Here is a 19,048-nt window from a genome sequence, read left to right on the forward strand (position 1 = left end):
GTAACATTTGTACGTTACACTTAATAGAAACTGCTAAAAAGTGGACTAGCTTATGCTTCCACTAAAATGGTTTTTAGTGGGAAGATTTCACATGATTGCATCTTTGGCTTCAATTTTGTTCTAGATAAAGTCCTTTCCCTTAAGTTCACCACCAGTATCTACTTATAATCAGCAACTATGGCTTACCTGTACTGTGCACTTGGAGCAACCTTCTGGTAAGGATATTTTTTAGTTTAGTTGTAAATTGCTGTTTTGCTGCATTATTTTAATTATATACATATATATTACATATATCTGTTAATGGTATATAGCAGTGATGGCGAACCTATGGCACGCATGCCGCAGGTGGCACGCGCAGCCATTTGTCAGGGCACGCAAGGCGCTGACCTGTCAGCTGGCCAGCATGCATGTGCGCACTGCCCAGCTGAGTTCAGCCTTTTTTAAAGCCATTTTTCGCCCTCCCCAGGCTCCAGAGCCTTTATAGGAGCCTGGGGAGGGCGAAAAGAGCCTCCCCCGCACCCCCCGGAGGCCCTCCGGAGGCTTCATGAGCTTCCCTGAAGCCTCCGGAGCGCAAAACACCGGCCCTATGGGCAAACCCAAAGTTCGGGAACGAACTTCCGGTTTGCTCGGAGGGTCGTTTTGACTGCTCTGGAGACTTCAGGGAAGCGTCCTGAAGGTCCCTCAAGCCATCGGAGCGCTCAAAACGACCCTCCGAGCAAACTGGAAGTCACTTCCGGTTTGCTCGGAGGTTCATTTTGACTGCTCCAGAGGCATCAGGGAAGTGTCCTGAGGGTCCCTGAAGCCTCCGGAGGGCTTCTGGGGGGGGGGGCACGGGGGAGGCTGTTTTCATCCTCCCCAGGCTCCTATAAAGCCTCTGGAGCCTGGGGAGGGCAAAAAAAGCATGCAAAAAATGGGGGGGGGTCGCACCTGTAGTGCGCACATGTGTACTGGGGGGTCGCGTATTGCATTATGGGTGCAGCACGCCTGCACATTACCCCCCTGCGCTCCCCCCACTTATGGCACGTGAGCCAAAAAAGGTTCACCATCGCTGGTATATAGCATGGGTATCCAACCTTTTGGCTTGCCGAGGCTGCATTGAATGAAGAGGAATTGTCTTGGGCCACAAATAAGTATATATAATACAGTTAATATTTATAAAACACATAATTTAAAAGTTTATGATTTTGTAAGGCTGCATTACTCACTCTATCACAGTGTCTTAGGTGCTTGATAACCCTGCCTCTCCCACTGTACATATCAAGAAGCCAATAGAAATGGGGAGTTAGTAAGCAAGGAATGGATTGCAACGTATTACCTATTACTAATATCAAGATATAACTAGGCAATTTATGTACCAAGATTTATTGTAGCTGGGGAACATATGTCAGAAAAATCTTGTTACTGAAATCAGGTTGCCAGGAAAAGATGGATTATGTTGCTTCTGTAGTTTGGGTTAACTAGGAAAATACATTTTTCCATGGAGGAAATTTCTGCTGAAGACAGACCATATTTCAAAATGTCATTTCCTTTAACTACATCAATTGCATGTATCTGTCAGCATTTGCTGCCTGTACCATGCACAGGCTAGAGTGCATATCATTATATATATTTTAGTTATTATCAAATTTATTTAGTCATCCATCTCACAAAAGTGACTCTGGACAGCATACAATCAAACAACGTTTAAAAAAAAGTCTTAATAAATGCTCATGTCATTGTATACTTCTAAAAAAGGATGGAATGAGGGCAAATAAATGAGTAATAGTAGTTACCTGAAGATTAACGTAGTGTTGAGTAGCCCATGTATTAAGCTTCTGTATAGAAAAATGGGTATGTTGCTAAAGAAAGACACCTGTTCTTAGACTGACTCATGGAAAGAAGCAACATTTAAAAATGTTTTCAAACTCCCTCTCCATAAAGAGATTAGGAGAATAGGTATATAGATTACAAAATGAATAATATCCTCAGGAGATGAAAAGGTGACAAGATACTGATATATTGCATCCTTTTCTCATGCATCCTTTTTGTTTTGCCACAACAGATTAGATTTCTAATCTGCCTTAGCTAGTAAGATTTTTCCTTCTTTAAAAAATAAGGTAAATTTCTCAAGATAACAGGTTATGTGACATATTTCACATATGTAAGACAAATTTGCAGATGTAGGAAATATAAAAGATCCATTAATAAAAGAACTAGAATTAATGAGAACTTTTGTTGGTCCAAAATATGGGAACTAGCTGACTCTTGCCTCCAGAAATATTGAGCAAATATCAGCCTAACTCAGCCATTTGCTCTCCTGGTGCAGGTTGAACATTACAGGTGTCATCCAACATGTCTGGAGGACATCTATTTGAAGAAAGCTATCATAACTCATAGAAGAGGGTTGGTAATGCTTTAAAAAATGTGGTGCCAATTTGGAAGCAGTTTCAATAGTCTCTTGCTGACTTGATTGATTCTGTACTTGATGTTTCTGGATGTATTTCTATTCTTCCTGATTTATTTTTTTCTTCTATGCTACATTATCCCTCTTATAGGAGGGGAACACAATCTGAGACCCTGGGTGACATGCTGCTTCAAACCCTTGGGCATGGGTCCCCAATCCCTGGCATGTGCACTGGCACTGGTCCATGGCACACCAGAAACCGGTCCACACAAACAAGCGAAGCACCATCTGCAAGATGCAGGCAGTACATGACTGCTGGCCATGACCCCCCCATCCCCCCCCCGGTCCATGGAAAAATCTTTCTCCACGGAGCTGGTCCTTGGTGCCCAAAAGATTGGGGGCCTTTGCTTTAGGAAATGGTTTTTGGAGCAATTCTTGAAGTTGTTAATGAATTGAATCTTTTAATGTAGAAAGGATAAAGTATTTATGTACTTTAAGTAGTCTTATTACCTATATTTGATTAAAACAAAATAAAAATATAGTTTTTGTCATGGCCTCTCCTAAGCTCTTTTAGAGCAGGCTTGTCAAACTGGCGGCAGGCCACACCCATCCCAGCTTCACAAAGGCAAAAAACATTACAATATGTCACAATACGACCTGCGATGCGATCAAGATTGACATCCCTGTGAATTGGGGGGCAGGGGGGCGGAGTCCATGGTTCAAAATAAGGTTCGATCACAAATATTTGATTTAATGTTTCAGGTAACAAATTGGATAGCTTGAAAATTAGCTTTATTATGTCAGTTACAATACGTGGTGTACTAAAGAATGGAAGTGTACGGTACTATAACAGAGAAACTCACAACCGGACAAGGATATTTAACTGTGCTAAGGTAAGCACACTAAAAAATTTTTTTCTCTTTCTTAAAAATGCTAAAAAGGTAGATGTGAAACCATATACCTGTTAGAGAAACTCACAAATTAATAATTGATTTATATGGGTAATCACAGGTTCAACAAGGTGCCTTTCTAGGAGGAGTGATGGCAATATGTTTGGTAGAAATTCTAAAAAATATTATTAGTAAAGACAATATTATTTTATATGGCTGAGTTCTTTGTCAGTAACATTTAAAAAAAATAAGAGACTGTTCCTAAACCACATGCGTTTTAGAACTATTCACACATTCCCAAATCAAAATGAAGTTAAGGCTATTATTGATCTACTTACCAATTTTCATGTCTCAATTCACAGGATTGTGATGAAATTATTGTGGTTCATCTTGGTTATTTGAATTTCACTCGTTATAATATCGTTGTTACCTTTGATAAGTTTCCTGAAATGTACCACTTCAAGAGTTATAACTTCACAGTAAGTATAAATATACGTATATAGTATAAATAGTAAAAGTAATCAGGAAATATAGATTCAGTTTTATGTGGAAGTCCCTTTGTGTTGTTTTTTTTACAGAAAACCATGAAGCAGTTGACAGTAACTATAAATCTTTCTGAGTAAGCAAGCAAGCAGAGAATTATAAATATCTGTTTGACATTATTTTTAAGGAGTGGTAAAAAATCCTTTTTTAAACACTGATTTTAAATAAATGACATATTAAACACGATTACAGTTGACTTGCTTCTGAACCTGATATGATTTACAGGCATATGACTTGACATAAAAGACAAATTGTAAAGTGCTGATCTGAAAAAAAATCTTGTGCTAAGTGTAATTTCTAAAAAAGTAAATCGGAAACACTACAAGAAAGCACGGGGAGTATAGTTGGAGACTGCAAGGAGGGATTGAGAAAATTATTTCTTCATCCTTTTCTCTTCCAAAATACGATAAATTCTCTTTCTTGCAATAAAATAGATAATTAAAACACCTTAAACAGTAAAGAAAATTGGGTAATCAGATAGATTAAAAGGTAAAGATAAAGGTTCCCGTCGCACATATGTGCTAGTCATTCCCGACTCTAGGGGGCAGTGCTCATCTCTGTTTCAAAGCCAAAGAGCCAATGCTGTCCGAAGACGTCTCCGTGGTCATGTGGCCAGCATAACTAAATGGCGAAGGTGCACGGAACGCTATTATCTTCCTACCAAAGGTGGTTTCTATTTTGTCTACTTGCATTTTGACATGCTTTTGAACTGCTAGGTTGGCAGAAGCTGGGACAGGTAACCAGAGCTCACTCCATTACACAGCGCTAGGGATTCGAACCGCCGGACTGCCAACCTTTCTGATCGAGAAGCTCAGCATCTTAGTCACTGAGCCACCGCGTCCCTTTGATCAGATAGATTAGCCTTCCCTAAATAATGATATATTTGCTTGGCAATGAATAGACTCCAAAGAAGATCAAGCAGATCAGAGGAAGGAAAGAAATCCAATGGTAGTACATTTAGGGAGGGGAAAAAAACTTTATTTTTTCCAGGCACATTTCAGAATTTGGCAGAAATGGGGAAAAAGAGCCTCTAAGAATCTAATTCCTGTTGGACCTCATTCAATATTATTATCTATTCATGTTTTAGTATTGTAAGCTGTATTTCTGAAGCTGAGTTTGATATAGGATTAGAGCAGGGGTGTCCAAACTTGGGAACTTTAAGACTTGTGGACTTCAACTCCCAGAATTCCCCAGCCAGCCATGTTGGCTGGGGAATTCTGGGAGTTGAAGTCCACAAGTCTTAAAGTTCCCAAGTTTGGACACCCCTGGATTAGAGGAATTAATAAATGGTGGTGGGTTCCCCAAATGTTGATGAGACTTTAGATTTTGGCTGTTGTTCAGGAGCAAGCAATTAATTTGCCAGGGATTTGTAATCCACTGTATCTAAAGAACGGTAGACAAGTGAAGGGAAATTAATCCTATCCACATGATTCAGATGTCCCCCAAATCATGTTTGCATTGTAATGTGTGAATTGACATCTTTCTATGTGAAGAAAGCTCCACCCTATTGGTTCAGCCTAGTGGATTATCTGTGACTAAAGGGAGAATTAGCCAACCATGTTATGATCTTTCTAGAGAAGCATTTTAATGATGACTCAGGAATGTGCCTGAGATCTGGAAGCCCAACTGGATCAATCTGCCCAACCCAATAACTTTTTCCTGAGCTGTCAGGCTTGTTTTTCAGATCAGTAAGACAAATACAGCACATAACCATGCCTAAATTCCAGAGAGTACTAACTGTAGCATATTTTAATGTACTCCCTATGGCAGTTCTTGAGGGAAGATAGAAACAAATTCCACATGAGCTCAGGTTGTACCCCTGTGGAGAGGGGCACAATTTTGGGAGTTGATGCCCACAAGTCTTAGATTTGCCAAGTTTGGAGACCCCTGCCATAAACCATGCAATATTGTACTTTTTATAAGGATGCAAGGACCCATTTGTATCACTTCCCAGTTAATAAAATAACCAGGCAACTCCAATTTATTCTATACACAGCTGTTACCAGACCAGAATGATTCGACTTCTATAAATGTGGCCAAACCTTGTTATTAGGTATATTTTGATCACATCAATAATCTATTCACAAACACAATTGCCATAATAAACATACACATCTATGTGCATTTGAAGGGGTCCTCAGTGGGAAAAGAACATTGAATGTGCAAAGTATTATTGGTACTATTTTTATTCACAAAACGTTTGGTTGACATTCTGACATCTTATTTTTTCAGTGGAAAACTTATAACCCAGCCTTCTCCCAAGTGGAAATCTGGTTCCGATTTGTCTTTGTAGTTCTTACTTTCATAGTCACAGTGAGTACGGGCTTTCTGTTTAGTTTTAATAATATATTTTGGTATTTTTGCCTGTCTTAGACAAATCAGTATCTGTTTAATTACACCTTCTGTTGGTTTAATTCTCTTGCTTTGCTTTGCTCTTCATGCTCCTTGATCCAGAAGATTAGAATTAGAATTGCTTGATGCTGGAAGGTTTTTGTTAAACAGCCTTGTGGGAAAATATTACTTTATCAAGTGAGGGAAGCAAGAAAAATGTTCAGAGTTGAAGATTATACAATATACAGTACATGCAGTAAGAGAAGAAAAGAAAGTAATAGAAGAAATCTGTAATATCATGTGTGTGTGTGTGTGTGTGTGTTCATACATGATGAAGCACATACACTCAAGCTGAGTTTCAACCTAGTGGCTGTTTTATTGTTATGTATGTGACTTTCAAATATCACTGAATATTACAAATGCCCCTCCTTATTGGCCATGTTGGCTGAATCTCTCTTTTATTGGTCTTTCCCATTATTTTTAAGATGTAGTCTGAGTTAAGATGGAATTTTATGGTTAGTCATTGCTTTACAATCAGGAATTCTGTTTTGGGTGTATAAATCACTCATGTTGCATATATTCTCAAATCACACATGGTAGAATAGAATAGCATAGAATAGAATATCAGAGCTGGAAGGGACCTTGGAGGTCTTCTAGACCAACCCCCTGCTCATAACTTCTGGAGACAAGTTGTTCCACTGGTTAATTGTTGTAACTGTCGGGAAATTTCTTCTTAATTCTAGGTTGCTTCTCCCTTGATTAGTTTCCATCCATTGCTTCTTGTCCTGCCTTCAGGTGCTTTGGAGAATATTTTGACTTCCTCTTCTTTGTGGCAACCTTTGAGATATTGGAACATTGCTATCATGTCACCCCTACGCCTTCTTTTCATTAAACTAGACCAGGGGTTTGCAACCTGCGGCTCTGGAGCCACATGTGGCTCTTTCAATCCTCTGCTGCGGCTCCCTGTCGCTCAAAATATGCATCACAACTGCCAATATGCAAATACCTACCGGCACGCAATTTATTGAGTTTGTCGACCCATCTTTTTTTCTTCAGAGTTCAAATTATTTTTGTTGCTTGCAGAAATAAAATTCTGTTTTCTCTCTAGCAGTTCATTAATTTCATAAATTTTAATCTAATTTAATTATTTGTCAGTGCACAACATATGTACCATGATTGGTTGGGCTCCCTCAGTGCACTCGCTCCAACACAATACAGCTCACAGTGTTGTATAGTTTTTTTATACATAGCATAAAGGTAAAAAAATAATATATGCAGAGATACCTTCATTTTAGGTGTCAAAAGGGCCTTGTGGCTCCTGGTGGGTTTTTTTTTTTTTTTCTGTGGGAGATGGGTGCAAGTGGCTCTTTGGGTGTTTAAGGTTGCCGACCCCCAAACTAGACATACCCAGTTCCTGCAACTGTTCTTTATATATTTTAGTCTCCAGTCTAGAAAGAGTGCAGAGAAGAGCAACAAAGATAATTAAAATTATCTTTGTTGCTCTTCTCTGCACTCTTTCTAGAGTCTCAACATCTTTTTTACATCCTGGTGACCAAAACTGGATGCAGTATTCCAAGTTTGGAAGCTTCCATGTTTCCATCTCTTCTCTTATGCTGAACAGATACTACATAATTGTTACATGTTTCTTTTTCCTTCCTTTGCAGTGTCTCTTTGCTCACTCCCTACGCAAGTTCTCCATGCGAGATTGGGGGATAGAGCAGAAGTGGATGTCAATCCTCCTCCCCTTGCTACTACTTTATAATGGTATTTATTCATATTCTATCCTGATACGATGGGGCTTGGGGGTTATCTTACTTTCGCATGTGAGAGATGGATGAAAATTAAAATTCCAACTAAAAGCACTTGGAAACATTAGGCTTGGCTGATCAGCATAATCTGATGGCATTTTCAGATTTGATAAAAAGAAAAAAAAATCTTTCACTTGGCTGTTCCCACTATTTAATACTGAAATAATTAAGAGTGTTTGAAGTAGCCAAAAAGCTTTAATATGTGGAATCAAGTTAACCTCTGCTATCCCTCAGTAAAAAAAAAAAAAAGCTGATTAGTGAAATAAGCCAGCAGCTTATTCTAATTAAAAAGAAGTGTTGAAAGATGGAAGGCCTGGCAAAAGCCATTTCTTCTAAAATGTAATGTTCAGAGAGCCTTTGCTCATGTTGGTGATGCCCTCCCCGCCCCTTTTCTGGGGTGCCTTCCTATTACAGTTTTGAAAAAGTTTTGAAAACATGGCTTCTTAGAAAAACAATTAAGAAAATTTGGCTCATCAGAGTTGCAGTTGTTTTCAGTGTGTGGCTGTCTTGTTATTTTTCATTTTCAGTATTGTTGTACACTGCACGGTATTTTTCTGCAAATGAGCAGAAGTAATAAATAACATGCCCATTTGAGTGGAGATTGATGTCTTGCTGTAAGGAGGGTTCTAGAATTTAAGGTATCCATTATGAAGTTTCCAGTCCTTCTGCAATCATAAGCGTGGTCTCTGGTGCAGGATCGTTTCTGAAAAAGGAACCAATAAAAATGATGCATCAGACAGTAGCCTTACACATACTATAACTGTGGAAACAGAGATGACAATCTAACTACCTTACATTCATTTGTTAGTCTTTTATTTGTGTCTGTGCCTTTGAATTACTGTTGACTCCTGGTGATTGTGTGGACTAAGCCCTGCAGTTTTCTTGGCAAGGTTTTTTGAAAATGGTTTGCCATTGCCTCCTTTCTAGGCCTGAGAAAATGTAACTGGCCAAAGGACACTCAGCTGGCTTTGTACCTGAGGCAGGACTAGAACTCACCCGATTTCTAGCCTGATGTATTAACCTGTCTTAACCACTACACAAAATTGGTCCTCCTTGATAGACTTATTTTTAATTATTTGTTTCCCTGCTTTGTGCCCACTAGAGCAGTGATGGCTAAACTTTTGTTGTTGCGTGCCAGAAGCGTGTCCTTGCACGCACGCAATAGTGTGCCCGCACCCATAATGCAATGTGCCCCCCACGGGCATGCACATGTGACTTCCCCTGTGTGTGCCCCGCCTTTGTCCAGTTTTTGAATATTGCTGCTCAATTCCAATTCCTGGCCATCTTCAATTGAATTCTGCCATAATCAGCTGGGATGGGAGAGAAAGTCAATTTCTTTACGAATACAGCCCAAAGTTTAGCACATGTTTTCTCAGTAAATTGCCTTTTAGAATACATTTTAAATCTGTAATAAAGTATGTTAGAAATACCATATAGAAAAAACCTGCCACATGCTTTACATTGTTTTCTTAAACTATTGTGATTTCATGGGGTTCAGATGTGTTGATCTACCTTTTCAGCACACCAGTATTATATGGTGTATTACCTGTATAGCCAATGTACCAATATTGGCTAGGCTAGCTTGAGTTTATGCAGCTTAACAAGATCTTGGTCTTGGGTGCTGTAAAAAAGACAGAATATTCTTGTGGGTAGTAGCAGTGATGCCTTCTGACTCTCTCCCTCTCCCATTCTGTTACAGACCCATTTTTCCCCCTCTCATTCCTAATCAACAGCTGGTTTCCTGGAATGCTAGATGACCTCTTTCAGTCTTTGTTCTTGTGTGCATTGCTGCTGTTCTGGCTTTGTATCTACCACGGGATCAGAGTACAGGTGAGGACTGACTTACAGTAGGACTGTGAGTAAAGGTCTGGACACTGCATTCAAAATGATGCAATGACTAGAAAAATGAAAGTAATTGGAGCTTTTTACAATTAATACAGAAAAGAAGGATGGGATTAGGGAAGTGGAATGGATAAAGTGGATAGGATCTTTCTTCTTCCTGTAAAATGGTGGAAAGAGATAAAGGAATTACTGAATTACGTGGTGTGAAATTGAGCAGTCAAATTTGCTGCTGTAGATTGTAGTAATAAGCAATCAACTTACTTGCCTTTAAAAGGGGATTGTACATATTATTGAACAACAGAAGTGAAAATTGCTGGAAAACTTGCGTTTTTCATCTAGCACAGTTGTTACGATAGGAGTAAATAATATTTCAGTGTGGTTCATGCTCTTTGATAATGCCTGTTTTGTAAAACACATAGAAAGTATCATTTTTATCTCTTCTACAAACTCTACAAAATAACTAGGCTAAAAGACGTTGGTCTAGAAATATTTCCTTAGCTTCATGGCTGAACAAGGGTCCTCCTAATCCCAAATCCCAGTTTTGTCATTAAATCTTTTCAGTAAAACTTGCTTGCTTCACTTAGCAACATGTGGTACTTAACAGGTGTTGAATGCTGGTATTTTGCCAATGGAATGAACATTATTGCTGAACAGAATTCTATCCTTAGCTCCATTGCCTCTGGAATACTGCGACAGCCTTCAGAATAAGTGTAATGAAAAATTATGGGATAGGCAATGGAAGAAAAAGAGGAGGAAGATGAAAGCTGCTTTTGTTCAAGAGGAAATTTACTTATATAATTTTGGATTTAGCTCTATGTGGCCAGTAGCCCAAAGAATTTCCATTATTCATAGGGTAACCAATGATATACCTTCTTTTAGTGAAGGAAGGGCTTGAAAATCTTGGCTGAGTAAATCTGTTGTTTTGGTTCTGCCCTTCTGGTCAAGTTAATTACGCAGTTGACTATTTGGTGGCTTCTTCTTCAGAACGTGTGTCATAAATAATAACATTTTGGTTGAATAAAGTTTCTATAAGAATATGAGTGCCATAGTCAAGGGACTGAATTGTTACACTGATCACCACTTTGGAGGTGTCTTTGAAGAAAATACCGGTAATATGTTTTACAATCTTGAATATAAAAAAACACTTAAAACAAAATAAGCATTCGAATGGTTCGTTGCTTCACTTCTCTCCAAAAAGTATGCAACAGTTCACAGAATTTTCTCCTCTTCAAAAGAACATCTGCAGCCATAAGTGACCCGTAAGATTTTGGAAACATTGGCAGTTATATTTCTGCAAGCAAACTGATACAGATTTGACAGCTGTTCCTTAATGATAAATTAAACTTCAGTCTGACGTCTTCTTCTGCTATTAATAGAGAAATATTTTTGGGGAGATATATATCCTCCTTGCATTTAACATCAACATAGAAGCAATAGGACTCTTGCTCTCTTTTAAATAAAAATATTTTTACAGAGTTTTAACTGATACAATACAATACAATACAATAGTAGAGTTGGAAGGGACCTTGGAGGTCTTCTAGTCCAACCCCCTGCCTAGGCAGGAAACCCTATACCGTTTCAGACAAATAGCTATCCAACATCTTCTTAAAGACTTCCAGTGTTGGGGCATTCACAACTTCTGGAGGCAAGCTGTTCCACTGATTAATTGTTCTCACTGTCAGGAAATTCCTCCTCAGTTCTAAATTGCTTCTCTCCTTGATATTTGTAAAGCAAATCTAACATGGTTGTCACCCTTTCTTTCTCTTTTCCATTTTTTAGGGAGAAAGGAAATGCATGACCTTTTATTTTCCCAAATTCCTCATTGTTGTTCTCCTATGGCTGGCTTCTGTTACACTAGGCATATGGCAGACGTAAGTAATTTACTTCTTTTTTTTTTGTTAGACACTAATTACCGCATTTCTAATTAAAAGCAATTTACAAAATTCAGAATAGAAACAGTAATAATATTGAAATGGATACTAATATATTAATAAATTGAAAAAGGGAGCTAAAATGTTAATTTTAAAAAAGCCAGAAAGAGATCTTAGAAAAAAGTTCTGGCAAAATAAAAAGCCAACTATATCAAACTCAATCCTTTATTTAGATTGGTACAGATAAATGTTTAGATTCATGATCGTAGCATGTTTTGTTTTTTTAGGGTCAATGAACTACATGATCCAACATACCAATATGAGATTGACACAAATAACTTCCAGGTATGTTAGCATAAAGCAGTTTTGGATTTGCATAGGAAATTATGAATGAACCATCAAGTTTTGAAAATAGAGCTGTTTTTAATTGTCTATTTAACCTTGTAAAAAAAATTGCTCAATCCACATCTAAAATTGTTTGTGCATATTAGGGAGAATAGTACTAGAGCTTAAACTTTGTTTGTTTTCAAAGGTACTACTGGAAAAAAGATTTTTTTAAACATTGGTTTACTTCTTTAGCAGTGCAATCTACTTTGAAGATAGCAAAATTGAGCCATCTAAGCATTTCATTTATTTGGATTCTAAATTTAAGATTTATTCTTAAGATTTTTCCTTTTTATTTATCCCAGTAAGTTTCTGATATTTCAAATGTATTTTTTGCTTTCCTCTTCTCTTTTTCTCTTTATTTATTGCCAGTTAGGTTTTTTAAAAAATCTATAAGTAACACCCATGAAAAGATCTATGAATTTTCAAGAATTGTGCACATCCTCCAAAGAACTGCTCAATTTTACAAAAGAAGCTGCTATTTTTTTGAAAAGAAGCCAACATGCTCTGCTTCCTACCCAAAGATCCTAATTTGTTAGCTTCCAAATAGGTTGGACTACTATGAGTGTAGCTAACATGGCCTTGGTATTGGGTTTAAGAAAACCAAACAGTATTATATTTTCTTCTTCTAAAACTTGTAAAGATTATGGTCTCTGGGTACAATTTGGAGGTTCTCGATGTAGTGTCATTCCCAATAACTGAAAATAAAATTTGAAATGGTTGAAACTTAACTGAAGTCCTTGGGGTGAGATTATTGTAATCTTGCAATCTTGGCGATTTCCTGAATTTTCAATGGTGTAACGATAAGGATAGGGTTCAATACTTGATACAGTTGTCAACTCCTGGTATAATGCATGGATGTGGGAAGTGAAATGCTATCAAAATAATGTTCACATAGTTTTTAAATGTGTTTTTGTAACAGGGGATGAAAATCTTCTTCCTTATGGTGGCAACAATATATATTTTGTACCTTTTATTTCTAATAATCCGGGCGTGCTCGGAGCTTCGGAATATGCCCTACGTTGGTAAGCTCGATTCTCACCTGTGATTTCTGATGATGTGTTGTTCTTCTAGAACAGAGGTCTTCAAACTTGGCAACTTTAAGATTTGTGGACTTCAACTCCCAGAATTTTCCATCCAGAATAGCTGCATAGTTGGCTGGAGAATTCTTGAAGTTGAAGTCCACAAGTCTTAAAGTTGCCAAGTTTGGGGACCCCTGTTCTAGAAAGATACTTGTATCATTTTTCAAATAACTCTTTGCTCTTCTTCTCTCAGATCTCAGGTTGAAATTCTTGACTGCGCTGACACTGGTAGTGCTTATCATTAGGTGAGATATTATTCACTTGAAGATAGTATTCAGTTATATCTAAAAGTGTGTAAAATGTTCCTTTTGAGGGATGGACTATGTTTGAAACACAAATTACTTTCTATTTTGGAAGATATATACCTGTGAAATGACCCAACCCGTCTTTACCCCCTCCCCCTCCTGCTCTGGAATGGCTGGGTCACCTTAGTCTGGAAGAAAAACACAATTTCTGACATTTACATTTACTTTTTGCATATTCCTAATATTTTATTTGAAATATGAAATATGTTGTGCAAAATATTAAATGCACTGGATCATTGGATCAACCTCCCTTGTAAGCAGATAAAGTGGTACCTTGGTACTCAACTGCTTTGAAACTCATTGAATTTGCTATTCAATGCATTTTGAAGCAAACATTTTGTCCTAGTATTTATTGTTTGCTTGGTACTCAACACACAAGCTATTGGCTGCCTTGTGACTCACTATATTATTCCTTATGGGAAAAATTTGGTACTCATTGTGTCTTCTGGAATCAATTAACAATGAGTACCAAAGTACCATTGTATTAAATAGAGTGCTATGGTAATATTTTCTTTTTAAGTGGTGGTACCAGAGGTGGTATTCAGCAGGTTCTGACCAGTTCTGGAGAACTGGTAGCAGAAATTTTGAATAGTTCAGAGAACCGGTAAATACCATCTCTGACTGGCCCTGCCTCCATCTACTCTCTGCCTCCCGAGTCCCAGCTGATCAGGAGGAAATGGGGATTTTGCAGTAACCTTCCCCTAGAGTGGGGTGGGAATGGAGATTTTACAGTATCCTGCCACTGCCATGCCCACCAAACCATGCCACACCCACCAAGCCACGCCCGCAGAACTATTTCTTATTTAATTGCTCTTGGAATTAAAAAGGATTTTAAAATGTAGAATGAACTTTGATTTCTTTTCTTTTCTTCTTGCAGCATCGCTATATTTTATTTGCGTTTTGGAGCACAGGTTCTTCAGGACAATTTTGTGGCTGAGCTTTCAAACCATTATCATAATTATATCCTTTCACTGTGACATTCTGCTCAAAGTTTTGATCAAATGGTAGGGCAATCATAATTGAAAAGACTAATATATGAATAAGTAAGATAAGCTTTATGGTCCATTATGTAGTCTCTAAAAATCAACAGTGACAAAAAACCCTCATTACCCCAAAGCCTACAGTTAATATTCTCAGTTTATGTATCCCAAAGATGATGTTCAAAACACAACTGGACTCTTGGTTTTTTTTTCCTTTGAAAACATTTAACTTCTCATCTAAGAAGCTTCTTCAGTTCTGGCTGAATGGTGGGGAATGGCTTCATTATCAGATTATCAGTCAATCATGACCTGGATAATCTCCATAGACATTTCATGTATATAAATTTAGACTCTTGTACCATGTGACATTTGGGTCACTCAAATAATATTATTATTAAGTCTTCCTGACCATTTAGTTCTTATTTGATTTATATGTTGAATACACTAATATTTCATCATCAATAGCACTTAGACTTATATACCGCTTCATAGTGCTTTACAGCCCCTCTAAATGGTTTACAGAGTCAGCATATTGCCCCCAACAATCTGAGTCCTCATTTTACCCACCTCAGAAGGATGGAAGGCTGAGTCAACCTTGAGCCAGTGAGATTTGATCTGCCAAACTGCTGACAGCTGGTGATCAGCAGAAGTAGCCTGCAGTACTGCACTCTAACTACTGCGCCACTGCGGTTCTCATTGACTCAAAGCTTAATTTTTAAAAATGTTTAAAATTCAATAGAAAATTAAAATATAAAAATGAGCATACAGTATGTAATAGAAAAAAGCTGATATGCACAAAGATTAAATCTGACAACTTGTAAAGCATTTGACAAGGTAGACCATAACCTACTACTAGATAAAGTAGAAGAATGTGGGTTAGACAGCATCACCACCAGATGAATTCGTAACTGGCTGACCAACCGCACTTAACGTGTAGTCCTCAATGGAACTGCAACTTCATGGAGGGAAGTATGCAGTGGAGTACCCCAAGGCTCTGTTTTAGGGCCAGTACTCTTCAACATCTTCATCAATGATTTGGATGAGGGAATAAACGGGGAACTCATCAAATTTCCAGATGATACCAAGCTGGCAGGAATAGCCAACACTCCAGAAGATAGGCTAAAGATACAGAAGGATCTTGACAAACTTGAACATTGGGCACTATCTAATAAAATTAAATTCAATGGTGAAAAGAGTAAGGTTCTACATTTTGGCAAGAAAAATGAAATGCACAGGTACCGTATAGGTGGTACCTTGCTCAATAGTAGTAACTGTGAGAGGGATCTTGGAGTCCTAGTGGACAACCATTTAAATATGAGCCAGCAGTGTGCAGCAGCTGCCAAAAAAGCCAACACAGTTCTAGGCTGCATAAACAGAGGGATAGAATCAAGATCATGTGAAGTGTTAATACCACTTTATAATGCCTTGGTAAGGCCACACTTGGAATACTGCATTCAGTTTTGGTCTCCACAATGTGGAAAAGATGTGGAGACTCTAGAAAGAGTACAGAGAAGAGCAACAAAGATGATTAGGCGGCTAGAGACTTATGAAGAACAGTTGCAGGAACTGGGCATGTTTAGTTTAATGAAAAGAAGGACTAGGGGAGACATGATAGCAGTGTTCCAATATCTCAGGAGTTGCCACAAAGAAGAGGGAATCAAACTTCTCCAAAGCACCTGAGGGCAGAACAAGAAGCAATGGGTGGAAACTAATCAAGGAGAGAAGCAACTTAGAACTGAGGAGAAATTTTCTGACAGTTAGAACAATTAATCAGTGGAACAGCTTGCCTCTGGACGTTGTGAACGCCCCAACACTGGAAGTCTTTAAGAAGATGTTGGATAGCCATTTGTCTGAAAGTGTATAGGGTTTCCTGCTTAGGCAGGGAGTTGGACTAGAAGACCTCCAAGGTCCCTTCCAACTCTGCTATATTGTATATTGTATTAATTAAGGATTGTTTGTCTGCTTGTCTCTTTTTTATCCCGGTGATGAAGAACTTCATATTGAAGGCTAGGAGAATTTCCAAGGTCCGGACTTCCAAAGGGTAGTTTCAACTACAGGGAAGGCCCTCCGAGCATCCCAAACAAACGTAGGTTTAAATGCTGATAGGATATTGGCAAACTTCTGTAAAGCAGCATCCCCTAACCTTCACGGGATAGGTTCCGTGGAGAGAGGTTTTCCTGCAGACTGGAGAGGGCGTGATTTCATGTCTTGCCTGCATCCTATAGATGGGGCTTCACTTGTTTGTGCAGACAGTTTCTGGCATGCTGTGGACTGGTACTGATCCACAGACCTGTAAAGGATCTTAGGAAACAGATGTGTGCAAATGTGGCTAGCTTTTTACTCGGTGTTTTAATGTATAAATCACTGTTGGGTGAGGAATAAAAAGTGGGTCTCATTCAGCTTTTTGAATGGTTCTCATTAGATCTTGATGACGTGTTGAATTGACGTGTTGAATTGTTTCATATGTAATTATATCCTTGACAGTTATCACCAGCAGAATTCTTATCCTTCTATGGATTATTAAATTTCTACCTATACACATTAGCCTTTGTGTATTCACCATCAAAAAATGCCCTGTATGGTAAGTTAATTTCTGTTGTTTCTTTTGGCAAAATTTTGTTTTAGTTTTGTTTGAAATACAGTTTGACATCATGATCTATGAATAAACTATGAAGTTTAGTACCAAATGCATAGTAAATTAATATTCTTTGTGGGCATTCAGATGTTATATTGTTTTTTATTTTATTTTAACATTCAGAACTAAATTTGTTAGGTAATCTGAGCTGGGCATAGTTTCCAGGCATTTTGAGAGGAGAAAGGTGTCAGAGTTTGTTGTAGCAATCAAATCCAGAAAGTACACACAGGTAACTGATTCATTAACTTGTCTTTATATATAATATAACACATGAGCAAATATACAATACCAAAAGTGGTTCTTCCAATGTGGTAGAGAGTACACACAAACACAAGAACAGCAGACCAGTTTGCAGCTTTTGCACAGAAGTTAAACTAAGGCACGGCTCCTAGCTGTCTCCAGCAAATACTGTTAGTTTCCAAATGATGCTCATTGACTGATCTTGTTGCCTATTCCAGTCTATGAATATACTCTGACAGAATGCAAGGGAAAAATGAGCCTGTAAAATTCTTGGGTATTCCTTTATTCTTGGGTAACAGAGCAAAATCTTAAACTTCCCCTAAAATCTCAGTCCCAACCACATGTGAAGTGTGGCCCTCTCCTCTCTACAGCAATCAACAAAGGAGAGGTGCCCTTGACAGTCAATGGTTGCCCAATTCTGACCTATAACAATAAATAAAACACCGAAGCAAAGAGAGGAGGATTTAATGTTTATTAAAGTGGCACCGAGGAGTGACAAGAAATGACCTGAATTAAAAGGCTTTTAATAACATGACTGGGCTTTGGGGGAAGAGAGATGCATTTATTGACCGTATTCTTCAAAACACCTTTCAGAATCTCAGTTGAAAGATAACCCTGCCTTTTCCATGCTGAACGATTCAGATGACGATGTTATCTATGGGTAAGTCAGATTTGAAATAAGGTCACCAATCCCACTTTGTTTCTGTATTTTCATTTTTTTTTTTTGCCAGCCCTCTCCATTTTCTACATTAAAAAAAAAGCTTGTCCCAGAAGTTGTTTTTATAATAAAAATAAATGATAAGGAAGTACTTCTGGAATGAATAAGTGACATAGGCCAGGGGTGTCCAAACTTGGGAACTTTAAGACTTGTGGACTTCAACTCTGGGAGTTGAAGTCCACAAGTCTTAAAGTTCCCAAGTTTGGACACCCCTGACATAGGCAGTCATTGAGACATAAATTGTGAAACTACTGTTGTGAGTTTTCTCCCCCCCCCAAAGAATAAAACTTTTATAAAAAGATGGCAAATCTAAGAAGTTCACCAGGCAGCTATTAAGTCAGTTGAATTATTAGATCTGTGTAAGGGAGAATAGTGATTTTCTTGTTTGGATCTGTAAATATAGCTTGTAAACATTGTAAAATAAAAAATAGTGTGCATAGTCTGTTAGATTGGCTTGAAAGTTATTAGCATTTCCCAAAATGTAGACCTTTGGGAATGTTGTGACTGATCCTAGTCAATCTTTTCCCAATCTTAACCTTGATTCTTTTTGGTTCATGATTGGCGCCTGATTTTTTTTTTGTTGTTGTTCTGAGTTTGATGTCTGTAAAATTAGTTTTACAAGCTATCCATTTTTCAGGCAAGTGCAGTATAACTAGCTGTGGAGTGTATCAGTCCTGTTTGAGTTGTCTGGGGCTCATTCTTTTCAGGATTTTTATTCCTCTCCTGGAATCTCTGTTTTTTAATGAATTTTGACTGCTGCAAAATTTGAAATGTTGCTTTAAACAAATACAATTAAAATTAAATCACACTGATTATACCCTGCTTCTAAAACAATTAAATTTAAAAGCATCCCAAAAAATAAGGGTGTTTGTGTTTCCAAACAGACTGAAAGCGAATAAAGGAATATAGTTTGCTTACTTACCTGGAAAGAGCTCAGACTGAAAATAATAAAGCTAGTTTATTCCAGAATTTAAATTGTACGGAATTATAATATTTCTACTGCTTATGTGTAAAGTATCATTTCTTAAATATGTTT

General features: G+C 37.9%; 1 protein-coding gene across 3 annotated transcripts in view; it reads left to right on the plus strand.

Moving 5' to 3' along the window:
- Nucleotides 1–19,048, plus strand: part of TMEM181 (transmembrane protein 181) — a 36,581-nt gene that overhangs the window by 14,779 nt on the left and 2,754 nt on the right. For all 3 annotated transcript variants that reach the window (XM_081941256.1, XM_081941257.1, XM_081941258.1), the window contains exons 4-16: nt 125–215; nt 3,146–3,276; nt 3,636–3,752; nt 6,049–6,129; nt 7,812–7,911; nt 9,655–9,785; nt 11,577–11,668; nt 11,956–12,013; nt 12,975–13,077; nt 13,328–13,379; nt 14,317–14,399; nt 16,911–17,000; nt 17,889–17,955. In XM_081941256.1, the coding sequence (XP_081797382.1) occupies nt 125–215; nt 3,146–3,276; nt 3,636–3,752; nt 6,049–6,129; nt 7,812–7,911; nt 9,655–9,785; nt 11,577–11,668; nt 11,956–12,013; nt 12,975–13,077; nt 13,328–13,379; nt 14,317–14,399; nt 16,911–17,000; nt 17,889–17,955 (1,196 nt within the window). The remainder of the gene's footprint in view (nt 1–124; nt 216–3,145; nt 3,277–3,635; nt 3,753–6,048; nt 6,130–7,811; nt 7,912–9,654; nt 9,786–11,576; nt 11,669–11,955; nt 12,014–12,974; nt 13,078–13,327; nt 13,380–14,316; nt 14,400–16,910; nt 17,001–17,888; nt 17,956–19,048) is intronic.

Source organism: Natrix helvetica, assembly GCF_964273705.1.
Source record: "Natrix helvetica genome assembly, chromosome: 2".
NCBI classification, from domain to species: domain Eukaryota; kingdom Metazoa; phylum Chordata; class Lepidosauria; order Squamata; family Natricidae; genus Natrix; species Natrix helvetica.